The following is an 18,369-nucleotide window of genomic DNA, read 5'->3' as shown; positions in this document are numbered from 1 at the left end:
TAAAGGGCGTTTAACCGCCCGACTCAAAGAAATTCCATTAAAAAAAAAAAACATTTTACATAGGTAGGTATTTCAGCAATTTGACTTTTTTAAATACGTACACCTACTACTTTCCCTTTTACTGGGCCTTCTGGTGTTACTAATATACTTATAAATAGCCACAGAAACGACCGTCTATGAAACTTTTCTCATTCCAGTAACTGGTGTGAAGTCACCAGCTTATCTCCTTAAGTTCCTCTAAGTTTCTGGGAAACTACGAAAATGCCGCTACTTTGCCTACGTGTAAATTTATAATGAAGTGAAAAGTTACACTTACTTTTCCACTTAGACTTAAGATGAAAGTGCCAACGCGAAATAAGATTTTTACACAAATGCAGTTCTTTCCATAGAGGAAAAAAAGAACAGCATATGTGTAATATAGAAATTTAAATTTAATATTTTGACAAGGAGATCACATCACATGATTATCGATCACATGATTTTTGTCGAATGTTATAACTATTATAAGAATTAAAAGTATAAAAAGTTATGACAAAACGGTTTGATGTTCAAACGCCCCCTGCCGGTATGGGTGCACTGCTTTTGCCCGCGGCTTCGCTCGCGTTAAATTCGAAAATTGCTGAATGCTCTATACAAACCAACGCCATTTTAGGGATGTGGGGGGGTTAGTGCGTTTTCACATTATCCGTTCCGATATCGGATGTCGGACCGATATTCCATACATTACAGACGCCATCTTGGATTTTTCCCATTGAAATCCTTCCGACATCCGATATCGGAACGGATAATGTGAAAACGGACTTAGAAAGAGACAAAAAATAGTCTATTTCACTCTCCATCCCTTCAACTATCTCCACTTAAAAAATCACGTCAATACGTCGCTCCGTTTTGCCGTGAAAGACGAACAAATGAACAGACACACACACTTTCCCATTTATAATATTAAGTATGGATATATTATATGTTTGGTTGGAATGGAACACAGATTTATTTTTATACTTTACGAAATGTTATAGAATTTGAATCAATAGAATAACCGTCATTAATGCCTGTGTTAGTTTCCTTCATCCAAATAAGATACGAGTATCTAGTGGTAAGTACATGTTGTTTATTTACTGTGTAATAAATACAAAAAAGTTTTCTATTTATTGAAGTCGGTCAACTAAATCAATTCAGTACAAAAGCACTTATTTGAAAGTCACTCACAAATCTCACAATTTAGTTTAGTACCTAGTTAGATGCTTGTTAAAAGTTTCCCGACAGGGACTCACTGGTTTGACTCCGAGGCTTAGCCACAAATCCCAACACAACCACTAAATTAATTTAACGATAATTGAGAAGAAAGTATCAACCCAATCCCATTTAAATGATCAGTATCTACTTTGCTCTCCGGACATTAACATTAAGTACGGTTTTTTTCTATAACGATGTCAATATACAAGTGAAAATGAGAAAAATGCAAAATTGCTATGTCAGTGGACTGAGGCTGAACACGAATTTTATTTTATTATGAAGCAATTTTTTTAATTGAAGTGTGTGAAACACCCGTGAATATATAAATACAAAATGTTTAGTACTATGCTTCAAACAAGGTTAGGTTCAGAAATTAGAGTTCTATCGGTGTCGGAACGCATTGGTTATCGACAATATCGATGATTAAGACACAATTGAGAAGCTAATTGTAATCACAAATCAGCCGTAGCTAACCGCAGAAAATTAGCCCGGGGTCTTTGTAGCTGCGGTTTATATTAATTTAAAACCAACAAGCCTGTTCAAACGCTGCCAAATCAAAGCCACCACAAATAACTACGCTGTGCACACAGTAGGGAACTAGGGAAATAGCAAACATTTTAAATTACCAATTACAATCACAAATTGGGCGGCCGCCGTCACTAGATAGGTTTTAGAAACAATACCTATGGAACCCTAAAACGTTATGACTGCTGTCACGTTTAGAATTAGCGTTTTACAAATCAAAATAATCGGGTAAGTAGGTAACAGTTCAAAATTTTGGAAATGCATACCTGAAACTGTTTTAATATTGAAATAAACATTTGTTAGCTTAAGATATTATAATAGATATTTACTGACGAGAAAATAAAAAATCTTGTTACTTTATTGTATAGTAAAATTTCTACTTTCGAAATTTACACATAGGTGTCTAGTTTAAAACTAATAGAATAAGTTGAAGCTTGAAATAGGTACATGTCTTTGAATGTACATTTCACTGTACCCTTTCAAAGGGCCAACACAATGACTATAATTAAGTCCAACGATTGTTCTACTTACAATTCGGGTACTTAGCCCTTCACCTATCACGTTTCTATTTCGGATTGCCAAAGCATAAGTAATAATGATAGGCTGTTAGTCAATGTATGGCGCCATTGACGGCGGTGGTCTCTAACGAATGCACATCGGAAAGTAAAGTACAAATTGCTAAAATATACAACTGTCCTTTTTCTAAAGGACTTTGTTCAAAGTCTCACAATAACGGGTTTAAAACAAAATCATAGCGTTAACCGCAACTACATGCATTAAACGATACTCTTGAGTTAAAAAAAAAAATTAAAATTTAAACTGTTTATTTCAAAAAGTAATTATTACAAATTCTTAAGCCTAGTAATAATCTTTAATATCTAAGATTGTCTTAACTAGGACAATAGCAGAGGAATATAGTCCCTGTTCTTATTTCTTAATGTTTATTATTAATATTATTATATATATACTATATCATTGCTTGTTAATCATCATCAATATTATTTTGCATTTCTTTTCTTATAATATGTCTTATTTTAATAGGTTTATTATCTATGTCTTGTAATACTTTGTTAGGAAAGCTGTTTAGAGTAGTTGGTAGGTATGAAGTCCAGACTCTGTTGCCATATTCGTTATTCGTTTTTGGGACTCTGAAATGTGGTTCGTTCGGCAAGTGTCGGAGGTTGGTCGGTCTTTTGTATCTATCCAGCTTTCCTAATTCGTCTTTATATTCTAAAATCACAGCCAGTTTAACTTTATTATATATACTTAATACTCTACAATGTTGGAATAGTTTTTCATAGTTGTGCTTATATTTATGTTTTATTACTTCACTTTGAACACCTACTATGATAAATTAAAGTATGTGAAAAAAATGCATTTTATTCATTTTAGACATTATGTTTCTTAGAGATATTTACTGCTTAAGACCTACACAAACGATATCTGAATAGAAATAGTGTAAGTTTATTTTTTCAAAACAACCGGGTTCGATTCCCCAGCTGGGTACACTTTTTTTTTAATTGTATGAATGCAGTATTTCTTTTTATCAAAATCGGTGACATGGTTCCTAAGAACAAATCTTCGTATGTCTTATAGTTTCAGACTTTCCCATACTGACCGATTTGAATGGGCCACCCTGTATACGGTGAATGAATATACATTATTTTTGTTTTATTGTAGTTTAGGGATAGTCCTACGTCATGAGCCCATTGACACAATTTATCAAATTCGCTTTGCATTTTACACTCTGCATTCTTTACATTAGTATTTGCTGTAATTAGGCAAGTGTCATCAGCAAACTGGTATACAGAGGCATTTTGAAATATGTTATTCATATCATTTACGTATATTAAATATTCGGTAGGCCCTAATATGGATCCTTGCGCTGTTCCATGATAGGATTCTAAGAGTTCACTTTGCTCTCCTGCTATACTGACAGTGTTAGATCTTCCTAAATGGTAGTTTTTGAACCAGTTTAGTGTTGGCCCCTGTATGCCATTTTGGTGAGATTTTTCATAAAGAGTTTTATGATTTAGAGTGTCAAATGCTTTGCTAAAGTCTATCCCCCTTATTCTATGATAAAGTTCGTTTGTCCTTTTCTATCACACTAATACGTCGGAAAGGGACAAACGAACTTTATCGGCTTGATAACTTTAGAATACGTTTATGAATAAGGGGGTATGAGTACAACTATTACATGTTTTTTGTCATTAAGGTGTTTATTTATCTCGTCAGTAAATTGTGCCAATAGTTGTGTAGTGTTTTTTCCTTTTTGGAACCCAAATTGTTTCTCATGAATTATGCCGTTGCTTGATAAGAAATCATTTACTTTTTTTCCAATATATTTCTCAATTATTTTATCTATAGTCGAAAGAATTGTAATTGGTCTATAATTATTGGTATCGGTATAGCTTCCTTTTTTGTGTATGGGTCGAATTAATCTTATTTTTAACTTGTCTGGAAATTCAGAATGTAATATGCACTGGTTTGTTAGATGTGTAAGTATTGGCGTAAGTAATTTCTTTAGTGGTAAATTTAATATCTTTTACTCGTATGCGGTCAGATCCTGCACTTTTTTTTCGTTGAGGTTACTAATAATTTCGTGCATTGTGTGTTGATTTATTTTATTAATTTTTAATGATATCTTAGGCGTATTTTTGTAAGTATTCTTATCAAGCAACGGCACATCGCACGAACTCAATACCTTCGCAACATTACATTCAAAGTCCCGAGCAAACTTATTAGATAGATCCTTGGCTTTCATTTTAAATGACTTAATTAACATATCGTCAACGGCTTTGACAAGTCTCCCCGATAATCTGTTTATTATTTCCCACATTTTCTTTGGATTTTTGTAGTTATCACATATTTCTTTTTTCGTATAGTTATTTCTAGCTTTAGAAGTAGGTATTTTTGTATTACATATTATCTATGTTTGCCCTATCAAAAGTCGCTTACACTGACGACCTACGCGAACCTTAAATAGTTGCATCAATCCCAATAACCTTCATAGACCTCCATCTAGAGCGGAAACCTCTTATCACAAGATTAATAATATCTTAATAGCCTCTTGAAAGTGCAGTTTAATTAAGAAACAAAACAAAGTAACGGTCACGTTCACACGTTCTTCTAATTTTGAATTAATTAAATTTCTGTGTCGCGGGAAGTAGCATCACGACTTTTTTGTGAAACTTCGTATCATTTGGAACTTGAGATTATATTTACTTATCGAAATAGCCGCAGAAAAGTGAACGAAACTAAACTAAGTTTTATCCTATTTTTGCTGAAGGTTACCTACGTAATATCTTGGATAAAGTCAAGGCCATTTGTAACTAAGTAGGTATACCTACTACAACATCGACTGTTGTGATTGAAAACGTAAAGATGATATTTTAAAATGCAGTAACAGTAAACACAGAAGCTTGATTCAAGATCTATCTTACCAAATTGCCTCAACATCGCCGCGGGCAACCATTTAAGTTATAAAACAGTGCCCATGCCCATTGGTTACTCTTATCTAAAACGCATCACCGGAAATAATGTCGTGATGATCGATGCAAACAAACAAATAGAGTCGGACACTTAACAGACTAGTCCATTAGACTGAACAGATCGAGCCATTTACCCATGTCAGAAACGGTGTTACAAAACGTGGTAGCATTAGAGTGACGGGCGCCACAATCGCCACATACTCTTGGGGAGTGTGGACCCACCACGTTAAGAAAGTGCCTGATAGAATGTAAATTCAGAGATAACATACACTAGAGAAATTTCGTCGGGTACCACGGCGGGCGGGTGGTCTAGTGGTAAAGACGTTAGCCGCGTAAGCTGAAGACCCGGCTCGATTCCCGGCTCGGCCACCAGTGGGCCTTGTCGTTTTTTCTTTCATGTATGATATCTATTACAATTTAGAATGTAAATCCTTTTAACTAATAAATTTAGATATATCTGAACTCAAAAGGGCTCAAGTTAGGTTTGAGATAAATGATACAGGACGAGCCAAAGAGAGGCGTCAAATTTAATAAGGTTGAGAATTTTATGCTAAAAGCAAAGCATTTGACAGGTACATACTTTAATGGCTAAATTTTATAATGTAAATAGTATTTTACAAAACTATTTTAAGTTTTTTTTACGACGGCTCTCTTAACGCACCAACCCTGTGCAGTTTTTGAGTTCGTTCTAGTTAGCAAACTTAGTTACTTAGGTTTCATTTAGAAGTTCAATAATTAGAGTCCACCCCATATCTATTACATTCCCTTTGTATTTAACATTTAAATCGTTGCGCAATCAAGGGCCAATTATTGGTGTGAGCCTTCGTGTACTGTTACTCTACGCGCTCATTAACATATCAAATCATATTAAAAACTTATATCTTATTCACTCGTCGAAATCAAAAGTCAATCAAACTCCATTCGCTTAAAGTTCAAATTGGGATTCTGCTTTCATTAGTTATACGAGCTTATAAAAGCAACGATGTGTTCTGATGTGGAGATACGGCCTCGTTAATTTCTTTGTTCGGGTATTGATTGTTATATGATCGGATATTGATTTTGGTTAACTAGAAAGTGGCCTAAGGGCTATTTACTTTTGAAAGGCTTCTGAAGAGTGCAAACCTTAAGATGTTTTATTTTTCTGAAAGGTTTTCTAATCAAGCAGGCAAAAAGAACAATTAGGTTCTTGTTATGTCATACCATTATGTTTAGAAACTTTGATGGTATTTATCAACTGCTGCCGTGGTCGAGAGTTAGAGCAAAACTTTTTGTTGATCAATCAACGCAAGTGTACCTATTAATCAAGGAGCTTTTCCGTCTTGCGTAACATTTCTTCTACCTCCTCGAAATGTCGCGTCTCTATCTTTATTTCATCTGAAGATAGACAAGCTGCCAGTTTCCACGGCACCATGCCGTAGAGGCATCCCTCTACGGTTTTTAGTATTATGTTATTTTAATTTTATTTTATTTACTTTAGAAGTTTTGTAAATAAGTGTGTGGCTGTATACTTATTATTAGCTTAGTTATCTGTGTCGTCATTGTCTATTATATTTTTGAAATCGCGTTTCCACCTTGATGATTTACCCAACAAATATTTGTAGAATAGTTCTGTACTTACAAACAAGCTTCAACATCTGTGTAGTGGCCATCAGCCATAGACAGTCCAATTCTGATAGTGGGAAGCGTGTCATCCTCTTCTACCCCTATAACTATGTATAAGTGAAATATATATGAATGTTGGTACTTACAAGTCAGGTTCAACATCTGTGTAGTGGCCATCAGCGTCGACCAGTCCAACCCTGATGGTGGGCAGAGTGTCGTCCTCATCATCCTCCTCTTCCCCTCTCGCTTCTCTGGCCTCTCTCTCTGCTATCGCTCTTGCGGCTATCACCTGTACACAAAATAAGTACTCATTGTCTGTCAAGTCTTTAGTATCCGTCGCTAGAAAAAGCAGCAAATTTAAAAATGTAGGCGCCTTTTTCTACAAACGATTTTTTTTAATCTAGGTCCATCTACCTACTTACTACGAATATAATCAATTAAGCATGAATTTATGTATACAAACAAATAGTAGGTATTTTAATGTTAGTAGGTATTTAATATTATTTATAAAAATATGCTAATATGAACCAAAAATGCCATGCATTTAGTATGCAAATTAAACCGCGACCGCGAGGATCCATCTTCTGCTATTATAAACGTAATTAACCCTTCAACGTATCGCATAACTTTATAATTATACCCAAATTTGACCTTTACTCGTATAATGAGCCACCGACCCTCATATCGTGGGCTATTTCGCGTTTATACATATAATAAGCACAATCTGTGCTGTGCAGGTACCATTAGTTTTGCTTATGTAAGTTATTTATACCGAAGTGAAATACGTTCACAAAGAGCGTTTGCCATGACTTTCTGACGGTGACCAGATACCCTGGTTGCTCAGGGGGAGGCGGGAATAGAAACCGCGTCTTCAGCTTACGCGGCTAACGCACTATACCCCTAGACCACCCGGCCACCACCACCCGTAAGTTCCAAATTCATTTTTTTTCCTGTTACACACCTGTAACCGCCTCTGCGCCTGCGGCGTGATCTCGACGACTCGCGACCACCGCCGCGACTTCCTCTCGTACTGCCATTTGTCGCTGAGCGCGCACTGGTCATCGTCAGAGTCGTTCTGAAAACAAAATTTAAATTAAGATACAACATTACTTATATTTATATCATAACTTGTACTATTGTACTTGTACTTATTTATTTTTTAATTTGTATAGGCTATATTTGTGCTAGCTAGTATGTTATTACTTAGTTTTCAGGCTAGATTTTAACCAGCCTAAATCATAGTAATCAAAATCACTAAGCTCAGTATAAGCAATCAATTGGATGTATCAAAGAGAGAGAACTTGTGACCAAAAGAAGAAATAGGTATTATTAATTGTTTAATATTTACTAGGACCTAAATTTCGTAAATACAATTACCTCGTTAACGGGAGCTTACCAAAATAGTATAGGTATCCAATTAGGGCGAGTTGTTAAGAAAAGTTAATCACTGTCAGTTTTGTAACGATAATTAAACTTTAAATTTTAATATACCTACTTTAAACCATATTAAAATATAAAAAAATATACATGGCCGCCGAGGGTTCCGTTAAATTTTAACTTGTTTTTAGGGTTCCGTAGTCAACTAGGAACCCTTATAGTTTCGCCATGTCTGTCTGTCTGTCCGTCCGTCCGTCCGTCCGTCCGCGGATAATCTCAGTGACCGTTAGCACTAGAAAACTGAAATTTGGTACCAATATGTATATCAATCACGCCGACAAAGTGGTAAAATAAAAAGCGAAAAGAAATGCTTTGTTAGGGTACCCCCCCTACATGTAAAGTGGGGACTGATTTTTTTTTCATTCCAACCCCAACGTGTGATATATTGTTGGATAGGTATTTAAAAATGAATAAGGGTTTACTAAAATCGTTTTTTGATACTATTAATATTTTCGGAAATAATCGCTGCTAAAGGAAAAAAAAGTGCCCCCCCTCTAACTTTTGAACCATATGTTTAAAAAATATGAAAAAAATCACAAAAGTAGAACTTTATAAACACTTTCTAGGAAAATTGTTTTGAACTTGATAGGTTCAGTAGTTTTCGAGAAAAATACGGAAAACTACGGAACCCTACACTGAGCGTGGCCCGACACGCTCTTGGCCGGTTTTTATTATTTTAAATCAACAAAAAGTAAAAGTTTTCGTAGTACACTAAACGACTACATAATTTGCCAAAAATAGTTCTAGAAAAACTGGAAGTACTCTATTCGTTTAAGAGTGTTGGAATATACGTTTCTTGTGGGATACGAGCAAATTTTCAGTTACAAAAGACTGCAGATATATTGTGATTATTCGTTACCTTCACGCGATCCGGACATAAAGGCTCTTGAAAGACGGACAGACGGATGAACAACCAAGTGGTCCTATAAATAAGGGTTCCAGTTTTCCTTCTGAGGCACGGAACTCTAAAGAGGCAAGAAAAAATGTATTCCCATTAAAATGTTGTTTCAAAACTGAGAGCGATTAACTTTTTTATTACTTACGCTAATTGAGTATTTTCTGAAAACTTCCTACTAACTGGGGAACAAATTAAATTATTTTTATTAAATATTTTTTGATTTGTTGTTTTTAAGTAGTCACACTTATATATACATCGTGTTTTTTGTTGTTCGTGAAATTCAATACGTCGTTAGGGTACCTACTTATTATTAAGCAAAAATGTCTAACACAATCTTATTTCTAGAGTCATAAATAAGAGTGTGTCAGATATATATGCAGCCTTCTTTTTCGTGTGATGTTATTGCCGGTGACTGTACGACACAAGCAGCTGGTAAATTATTCCAAAAGCTTCGCTGATCTGCACATCATTCAATCAATCAATCATTAATAACAACTAGTATACTATGACTTGGCGTTTTTTCTGTTCGTCATCCGTACAAATTGGTGAAGCGATGATGCGCTACAAATACTGAGTTATTGACATTGTGTGTAAAACGGCCAGTTAATCTTATAGACCAAGAGATGGGTGGATTAAGGACCACTTTGAAGCTTTTAAAATTATATCGTTAGTTTGTTTTATTTTTGTTATGATGACGGTATGATTTGGTGTAACTAAGCAGAATTATGAATTATGAATAAAGTAGGTATAAAAATGCATGTACCAAAAAAAAACTTATTATGTGTATAAAAGTATTATTGCTTTGCCAGGTCAAAATAGTATCAAACGAATTACATATTTAAATATATTTAAACATAATGCAAGTTTAATAACTAAGTATATCGTTTTAACAAGATTTTATCACGATTATTGTTTTAAGGATATTTGTGTTTTTGACGGTTTTTCAAATTACGCGATGTTTCCGTCAGTTCCTTAGTTTCTCATGGTACATCTACAAGCTCGGCAAAGAACGCCAAACAGCGAATACAAACGTCTAGAATTTTTTTCTCGGTTCTATGTGTGCTTGCCAGTGACCGGTTTTTCACAAATCAATGGATGATCGATAAACTGGCATGTACGCTAAGCAGTTTGCTGTATTCGTGTGCGGTGGTGTTTGACATGTGTTCAGTATATGTGACTACCTAGCGTATTCCACACGGCTCGATTCCAATTTCATATTTGACAACAAACGTTACCGTGCTTCTACGCTTCTACTACGCTTCAGTACGCTAACAAGGCTTCATAAATCATCCGGCATGTAATTGAAATCGGATTTTTTCTGCACCATTTGGTTTATTGAGTATTACCTATACGGCGAAAATAATTTTCCATTTATTGGATATGAAGTTTTTTTACTGTACGTTGTTTGAGTTTTGTTTACAAAATGTATTTGGGAATATATTTGTGAAGTTATAACTGGAATAACAAATTAAGTTTTAAAATCAACCTTTTAACAGAAAATATTGTACAATAAAAAAGCTTATAACATAGAAACAACGAGTCAAACAAGTTTCCACAGATAAAAATTGGGAAGGTCTGAAATTAATAAGTATTTATTTAAATGGAAGACATCCGTCCTTAAAAGGAAAAATAATTAGGAGATATATACCTGGAACTGAATAATAAATATAAAAAAAAATAGCGATGTAACAGGCTGGTCAGAAATAATGTTGTTTCTGTAGAAAAATATACACATCCTTTAATTAAATTTCAAGGTTGTAATTTAGGCGGTATTTTATAAAGGTAAGCTTTCTCCAAAACCGCAGGGAAATGAAATTTCACTAATGATGAGGAAAACGTCAGGTCGGCTAATTGGGGACGATAGCGAATATTTACGGAATATTTTACTTGTCATTCCGAGGAAATTATAATACAGAAAACAAGAACCTTCATTTTACAATGACATATTATTTGTAATACATAATCATCACGTACATAAAATGTCACATTTGCTATATTAGGAGCAGATTCTTATTTTCTTTAGTGTTCGAACGTGACTCACAGCTGAAGGCTAACCAAAATGACAATTATAGTTTTCGTAGACACAGCTGCTGCAGCATGCTAGTTCGGTAAACGTTAGTACTTCCTGTACTGACGCTGATTGAAATAGGTTCGGGAGTTTGCGTGAAATTACGAAGGAAAAACATTTCGCACTACATTGTCTACACTGTCATGAGACTCATGAGCCGTGACCAAATGCCGGGATAACGCAAGGAGGAAGATATAGACCTGCTAACGGCTGCTAACAGTTAGCTGTCGTAGCTAACGACTGTCTTCTTTGCTACACTCCCTATTATATTTGATGCCCTGTCAACAGTTTTCTAATCCATCGCTACTAGTTAACATGGAGGATTAATCCTATTTGGCTCCAACCTTTGCATTAGTAACCAATGTAACCATTTTAATTGGATTTCACTTCACAACACCAAACGAGCGTATATCAATACACGTAAATAGGTATTTCAGACTTTCTGCATTTATACACCACGGCGTAACAAGTCACATTGTAGAGGTACAATTTGATGAGGTACTGTTTTTAATTGTGTTATTCGAGTTCCACTTCAAGAAAATTTCAATGGAGAACACCAATAATCTAATTCTATTATACAACAAATATTATGTTGCTTTTTTATGACACAGAAATCAAACGATTGACGGATCGGATTGCGTGAAAGCGATTATCGGTGGTTATACCGACCCACAGACCGATTGAAGCCTTTATAAAACGGTGTCTAAAAATATCAAGTATTCTTTTTCTCACGCATTTTTAAACCTGTCACTTAATATTTTAATTATAAACTACTGGCATTAATTAGCACTTATTATGCTCGTTAATTGCTAACGGATCGCGTGACCTGTCAAATTTAAACGTTTGGAATTAGAATTGATAGAGTTTATTTTAAACGTTCTCACGCAGTATATTTCTAGCTGTCTGAATTTATTTATAGCATTTCAAGTCATTTGTCAGTATCGTTTTTAATATTGTGATAGAATACGTAATTTGACAGCGTACGCTTTCGTAATATTTTATGGTTAAAATTTTGTAATTAAATTAATATTTCACGTCGAATTGCTTCTTATTGGTAAATTGGCAAGCTGCGATAGTAATGCCACTTTATTGATAATTTGATAAATTACACATGCTTGGTTTCCAAGCCTACCGCGAAGCATGTTCAATGTGTTACCTTTTACCTTCCTGCAGTACGTACTAATTACAAGTGTGACAAAGAGGCAGTCCGTCGATGTGTTTCGCGGTAAGCCCTCAGATCCCATCCCAGGCTTCCCACCTGAACTGAGACAAAATCTAGAGGCAACGCGCAAGCGTTTATTTGTTTGTTTGAAGGTTTTTTTGCAGATATAATTATGTTACCTCACTATAGAAAAACTAGTGGTAAATATCAAATTAAATTCTGTACATATAAGCTCCAAAAAAGTGATTGGTATGAAAAGTCAGACTTACTCCGTCACACTGGTGTCACTCATGTTCCTTGTAAGATAACATTATCATATTTTTGTTCCTCATTTTCACACCATTATTTATCAGAAATTTTCGTCATTGAACTTTAGTGGGAGGTAAATTTTGTCGTTATCACACTCTCGCCACGTAAGCCATATAAATTCTGAACGCCTGTAACGCAGGCAATTTCAGGCATGACCAGCCTTTTGCACTAGGGGGATTATCGCCTAGCCCTTTGTACCAACTAGCCGTCTACTCTGTGTAGTAAGATATCTATTGTGATCTTTAACAGGTACTCAAATGTAAGCATACCATAACATAAAACTAGCTGGCAAGTACATTTTTAATGCAATATCAAAATTAATATAAAAACTGAAATAGGTATATCTAAAATATTTAAAAAAATAAGCAGACCTCGAGACTAAAATCTACTCGTATGTTGACAAGATACAGCTTTACATTTCATTACACTCTACTCTATGTTCTTGCCGATAAGTAAGGTTGACAGAGCTTAATGAAAGTGCGGAGTGAGGATCGGAAATGCTCATGTCTCACCTGTCAAAACATCTCTGGATTTGCATCCAAAGGCTACGGAAATCAGGCTGTTTCCTGGCTTGCCACCGTAAAAAATTCAAAAGAATCGAACACATGTAACTTCTGCCAAGTAGGTATTAACAGCATTGCCACATCGGTAGCATCCAACGTGTCGAAACGTTTCCATCATTAGCTTGATCATCGAGAGTCGATAGGGTTCGCGTGAGGTGAAATTGTTATGATCTTTGTATGGCTCAAGATGGTTGCAATTTGAGATGACCTTACCCTGCGGTTACGACTTTAGGGCAACCGTTTATGTGCTCACGAATCTGACTTCTACGTAATTACCTTGATGATAGGTGTCTATAGTATGTACCCAAATTTTTATATGTGGCCAGATTTGTAACCAAATTCTGGTCGTAACTGGAAAATTACAAAGCAGACCGGGCAATAAATTTTTAAGTGACTATAATCAACTGGGGACTTAAATTCACAATTGTACCGATTCAATCTATGATCTGTCGTTTCAACTGCAATGTGACGGCTAAATTTATACGAATCAGGTCAAAAGACGTGTTTGGCTACCTGTAGTTCCTCAAGGATCCAACTAAGCGGCAGCTGACATGCATTACACACCGCAATAAAAAAGAGAATTCAGGAAGTCTGTAATAAATAATTCTAAAGTAATTTATTATACGTTAGTTCAACAATGTTTGATTTCCTACTTATAACAATGGATACTTGATAGGTACATCTCGTCAATCATAATGCCCCATAACCGGAAGCATATTAAAATAAAATTACCTATTCTTTATTTTATCACAAACTGTTTCCCATTCTATGTAAAGTATTTTATCAATGACAATAGCCAACGATAGGTAAACAATTGCTTATAAGTACGATCATACGATGCAACGGTTTTATGAGTCAACTTCTATAATATATAATGTATATTTTTACAGCATCGAATCATATTTCTTATTTTGTGCAGTTTAGAATACAATATTACCATATTGTTATTTATTATAGTATGTTAGTGCCCATTATGTATAATGTTTCTACCTAGTTTATGTACTAGAATATTTTAGGATTTGCCTACCTGGAAACCCTACCTACCTATGTAACAGATTTGTTAGCATAAGTACCTATTAGAATTAAGAAAATGACATGTAAAATATCTTTTTATTAATAAATGATCGTGTCGTATCGTATCGTAAACCGCGGCCAAAGCTGCGTACGTACGTACTTGTCACAAGAGCAAGATATGTAGGTTAGGTTTGTTAAGTACCTTTAGATGCTCTAAGAGCAAATGGCCTATTAGAAATAGGAGAGATATAGTCGTATTTCGAAAAATATGATCGGAACTGGTTTTGTACAAATAATAAAACTCTTGGATCTCAACTGGATCCGGACAATAACAAAATTCTTCTATTGTAACTAGGTATGATCCGGTGGTTAAGTACTTGGCCGAAGGGTTTGACAAATTGTGCCTAAGTTGTTGTGAAATTCGAAACTGAGATAGTTTTCTTCAAAATTTAAAACATATAATTCGAAAGTTATCGATTTCTTCTATAACGGTATCTGCGTGAGTGTTAAAGTTAAAATCAGTAAATGTAAATGGTTGAAGATATAAAAGAATATCAGATTAAGAATAATAAAACAATATATATTCAGTTATGTTGCTAAAACAATCAATAAGCGATATTTATCGAAAACATCATAAACATCATATGGCGCTGTTCCGAACCTCCTACTCTAAAAACGCTTTATCGCCCATCTAACTATAGAACAAACAAGTATAATTTGTATGATATATCGATATGCAAATAGTGGGAGTGGTAATCGATACAGCGTGTCGGTATCGAATAGGCTTAGCCGATTATTCGATAGTATTGTCGTAACAACAGCTGATACGTTTGAATGGGCTTTATCTTGACATCTGCTGTCTTGTTATAAACGTTATTCGCCGAAAGAAAGTACTCGGTTACAACTGTTAGCTATGACTCAAACTTGTTCAAAAACAAAGTAATAATAAGACGTATCATGTCATGTATAGTTCAATGTTTTTTTTGAACCCGATGTAGTATCCCACTGCTGAGCAAGGCCTCCTCTCGCTTCTTTCTATTCTTAAAATATCACAATCATGTAACTAAAAGAAAAGTAATGCAGTGTTGTTATTCTAACAAAGCATTATTAAAAGTTTCATGAAAAGCAGAAAGTCTGTAATCGATGCCACTAGGCTTAGAATAAAAGTAGAACATTACTATCCTGCGCCAGAGGCCGTGAGATCGTCTCACTCAGGGCAGAAATTTTCTACTTTTGTATTTACAGTAATAATATTATATTTTCACCGGACCGAATTCAAAAGATACTTGATACTTACAAATGTTCGACAGCTAATTGAGCATCAGATCTCATCTCGTACCTATTTTATTCGACCATAAAATCACAAACAAGTACGGCTAGGTCGTAATGTCGTAGATTGAATAAACATTTACCTACCTGGAAATACATGGCTGTTTAAACGGGCATGTTAGGATAAGGAAGAAGTCACAGTTACATTAAAACGATCGAAATTACCGTTATTTACATTACTTACTAGTAAAGAGTAGGGAGTATATCATTACTTTTCTGTGTAGGTAAAGTTTGTAGGTAGCACTGGTTTGGTTAAATGGAAGAGGTAATTAGGATTAAAATCAGAAAAACATACATTTTTGTAAACGTTCGCGTAATTACTTTTGCTAATTAATTTTATTTTTAAACAGTAGAACGTGCGGTAACGCGGGGGCATGGGGCAGCATCCGCCAAGACAAGGCAAGCGAAAGGAATTACCTACCTTTTCTCGAAGTCTGTAATTATTTTTTTACCCTCATAACAGTTAAACTAAATTCTCACGATATAAAATCAATAACAAGTTCATGGGTCTCATACTTTAGGGTTTATCATTTATGAAACGACTGATTTATATACACCCTCGCTCAGTCACTGATGGTCTTCAAAATAAGTAGGTATTAAGTACCTACTTCCCTGAAAGCCGCATATTTTGGCTTAAATATAGATTTTTTTTTAAATTATAAATGGGCTTACTCTTGGCCACAGACTAGCCTAGACTAGAAGATGCCTTTTCACTCTTGATTTGAAGGTTGCCGGATTTTGTGAAGATTGTCTTGGCAACATTTTACATGAAAATGATTAGTGAGATAATTAGTATTCTCCATCAAGTTATGTGCTACTTATTACCTCTAGCTGTTGTATACCTAAAAGGCCACCACACTTTTTAAATATTAAGTTATAATGAGGAGATATTAACATTTCAAAGCGTGTGATAATTAATAATTTTCTTATCGCCGGATATCTGCTAGATAATTAACTTTCTCATCGCAATGACCAAATTTTTGTGAGCTGAGCGATCAAAAATAATTAAATGATAGATTATTAAAATATTAATAATGCTTATTACTTCATCAATATTCATTCAATAACGAAATTATTTCAATCATTTCATTAAATTAGAAACGATATTACTTAATATTATGGTTATTTCAATTGAACGGAATATGTAATTGAGTAGAACTTGTAATTACCAGGGAATAGTAAGTAGGTAGGCGTCAGTATCAATAGTAGTGGGCAGAACAAAGTGCTCAAAATATCATCCTCTAATTATATCCTTGTGAACTTAAAGCTAAACATTATTTAGTGTAATTATGATCATTTATCTCGTCACATGTCACACATGATAAGAAGATTTTTAAATGTTCAAATTATTACTACAAGTATGACACTCGTAAAGCTAGTCCAGAAAAATAATACATTTAGAGCATAATACCTAATTTGGATCCATGGAGTCAATTTCCTTAATGGAAAGTGAGTGCCCCTATTTGATATCAATGCCTCCGAGTATTTACTGACGGATGTTATTCTGATGTATGAGGTGACAGTTCAGTTTTGCATGAAGAAAATAGTTCTAGGACTTTCGTTTGACCCGTGGAACATGGCGGATCGTCCTCCGATATATATTTTTTATTTTTGTATTCTGCTGTTTAATGTATAAGTTTTATAGGATATTATGCAGTGAATAGCCTGCGCAAAGAGTGCATTTAATGAACAATTCTTTTGGAGATACGAATAACAAATTCTACGGACATCACTCGGCAGTTCGTGGTCCCGGCCACCATCATGCTTTGTGCTGCTGCTCCAGCTATCCTCCAGTGCATCGCGAAGGCCTCGTTCGCAAAAAAACTACCTATACTGTTTTATATATCTCTGTAATTTACTTGACATTGGCAAAGTACCCTGGTAGCAGAAAGCCATTATTAAACGAAAAAAAAATAGTTCTAATATAATTCCGCAACATAGCGCGTAGTCATATAGAGGTATTACTGCAGGTCAGGCTTTAAGTCAACATAACTACCTATTTTAAGTGGTTAGTCCAATTAATAGGTATATACACACTTACGTATAGTGAGTATATTAGTTACTCCAATAATAATATTGTAACTTTTCGTAGGTACTTTATTCCAATTAAAAGTTACGAGGAGAGTTACAATAACTAAAAGTATTTCTACGATACAAGCATTTCTGTACGTTAGCAGTATTTATTTTCTAAAGAATAAGATAAACAAACATTTATCCATCTAACATCGGGGATACAAAGTTTCAATGATTCTATTTTTAGCCGAAATATAACGAGACAAGTTGTCCAACTAAATAATCGTTTTTAGAGACAATAATACCGCGTAACAAATAACAATCTAACTTTTCCAATCAGAGTAGTGATAGAATCTTTCTTAAAGAATACAATTAAAGAAAATAGGTTGACTAAAATTGTGTCTATACAATACAATACAATACAATACTCTTTATTGCACACCTCACATAGTTTACAAGTAATACACAAGAAACAAAACAAATTAAACAGAGGTAACAACAGGCGGTCTTATCGCTGAAGAGCGATCTCTTCCAGACAACCTTTGGGTACTGGAGTTAATATAATCAGAATATATGGTAGGTGGCTCTAAAAATATGAGAAGTAGAATTTAAATACAACCAAACAACACAAAACACTCATTCAAATAGACATACATAAATAAGTATAACCATAAACATACATAAACATACACACATAAATATATATATAAAAAGGTTTATATTCA

At 34.6% G+C, this 18,369-nt stretch overlaps 1 protein-coding gene across 3 annotated transcripts in view; it reads right to left on the bottom strand.

Moving 5' to 3' along the window:
* The window catches only part of LOC125230139 (rho GTPase-activating protein 7), a 311,981-nt gene that overhangs the window by 25,583 nt on the left and 268,029 nt on the right, over nt 1–18,369 (bottom strand). For all 3 annotated transcript variants that reach the window (XM_048135175.1, XM_048135189.1, XM_048135182.1), the window contains 2 exons: nt 7,813–7,926; nt 6,998–7,140 (listed from right to left, as the gene is read on the bottom strand). In XM_048135175.1, the coding sequence (XP_047991132.1) occupies nt 6,998–7,140; nt 7,813–7,926 (257 nt within the window). The remainder of the gene's footprint in view (nt 1–6,997; nt 7,141–7,812; nt 7,927–18,369) is intronic.

This window comes from Leguminivora glycinivorella, chromosome 1 (genome assembly GCF_023078275.1).
Source record: "Leguminivora glycinivorella isolate SPB_JAAS2020 chromosome 1, LegGlyc_1.1, whole genome shotgun sequence".
Taxonomy (NCBI): domain Eukaryota; kingdom Metazoa; phylum Arthropoda; class Insecta; order Lepidoptera; family Tortricidae; genus Leguminivora; species Leguminivora glycinivorella.
The sequence above is the reverse complement of the archived record's forward strand: the minus strand, read 5'-3'. Positions and strand labels throughout refer to the sequence as shown.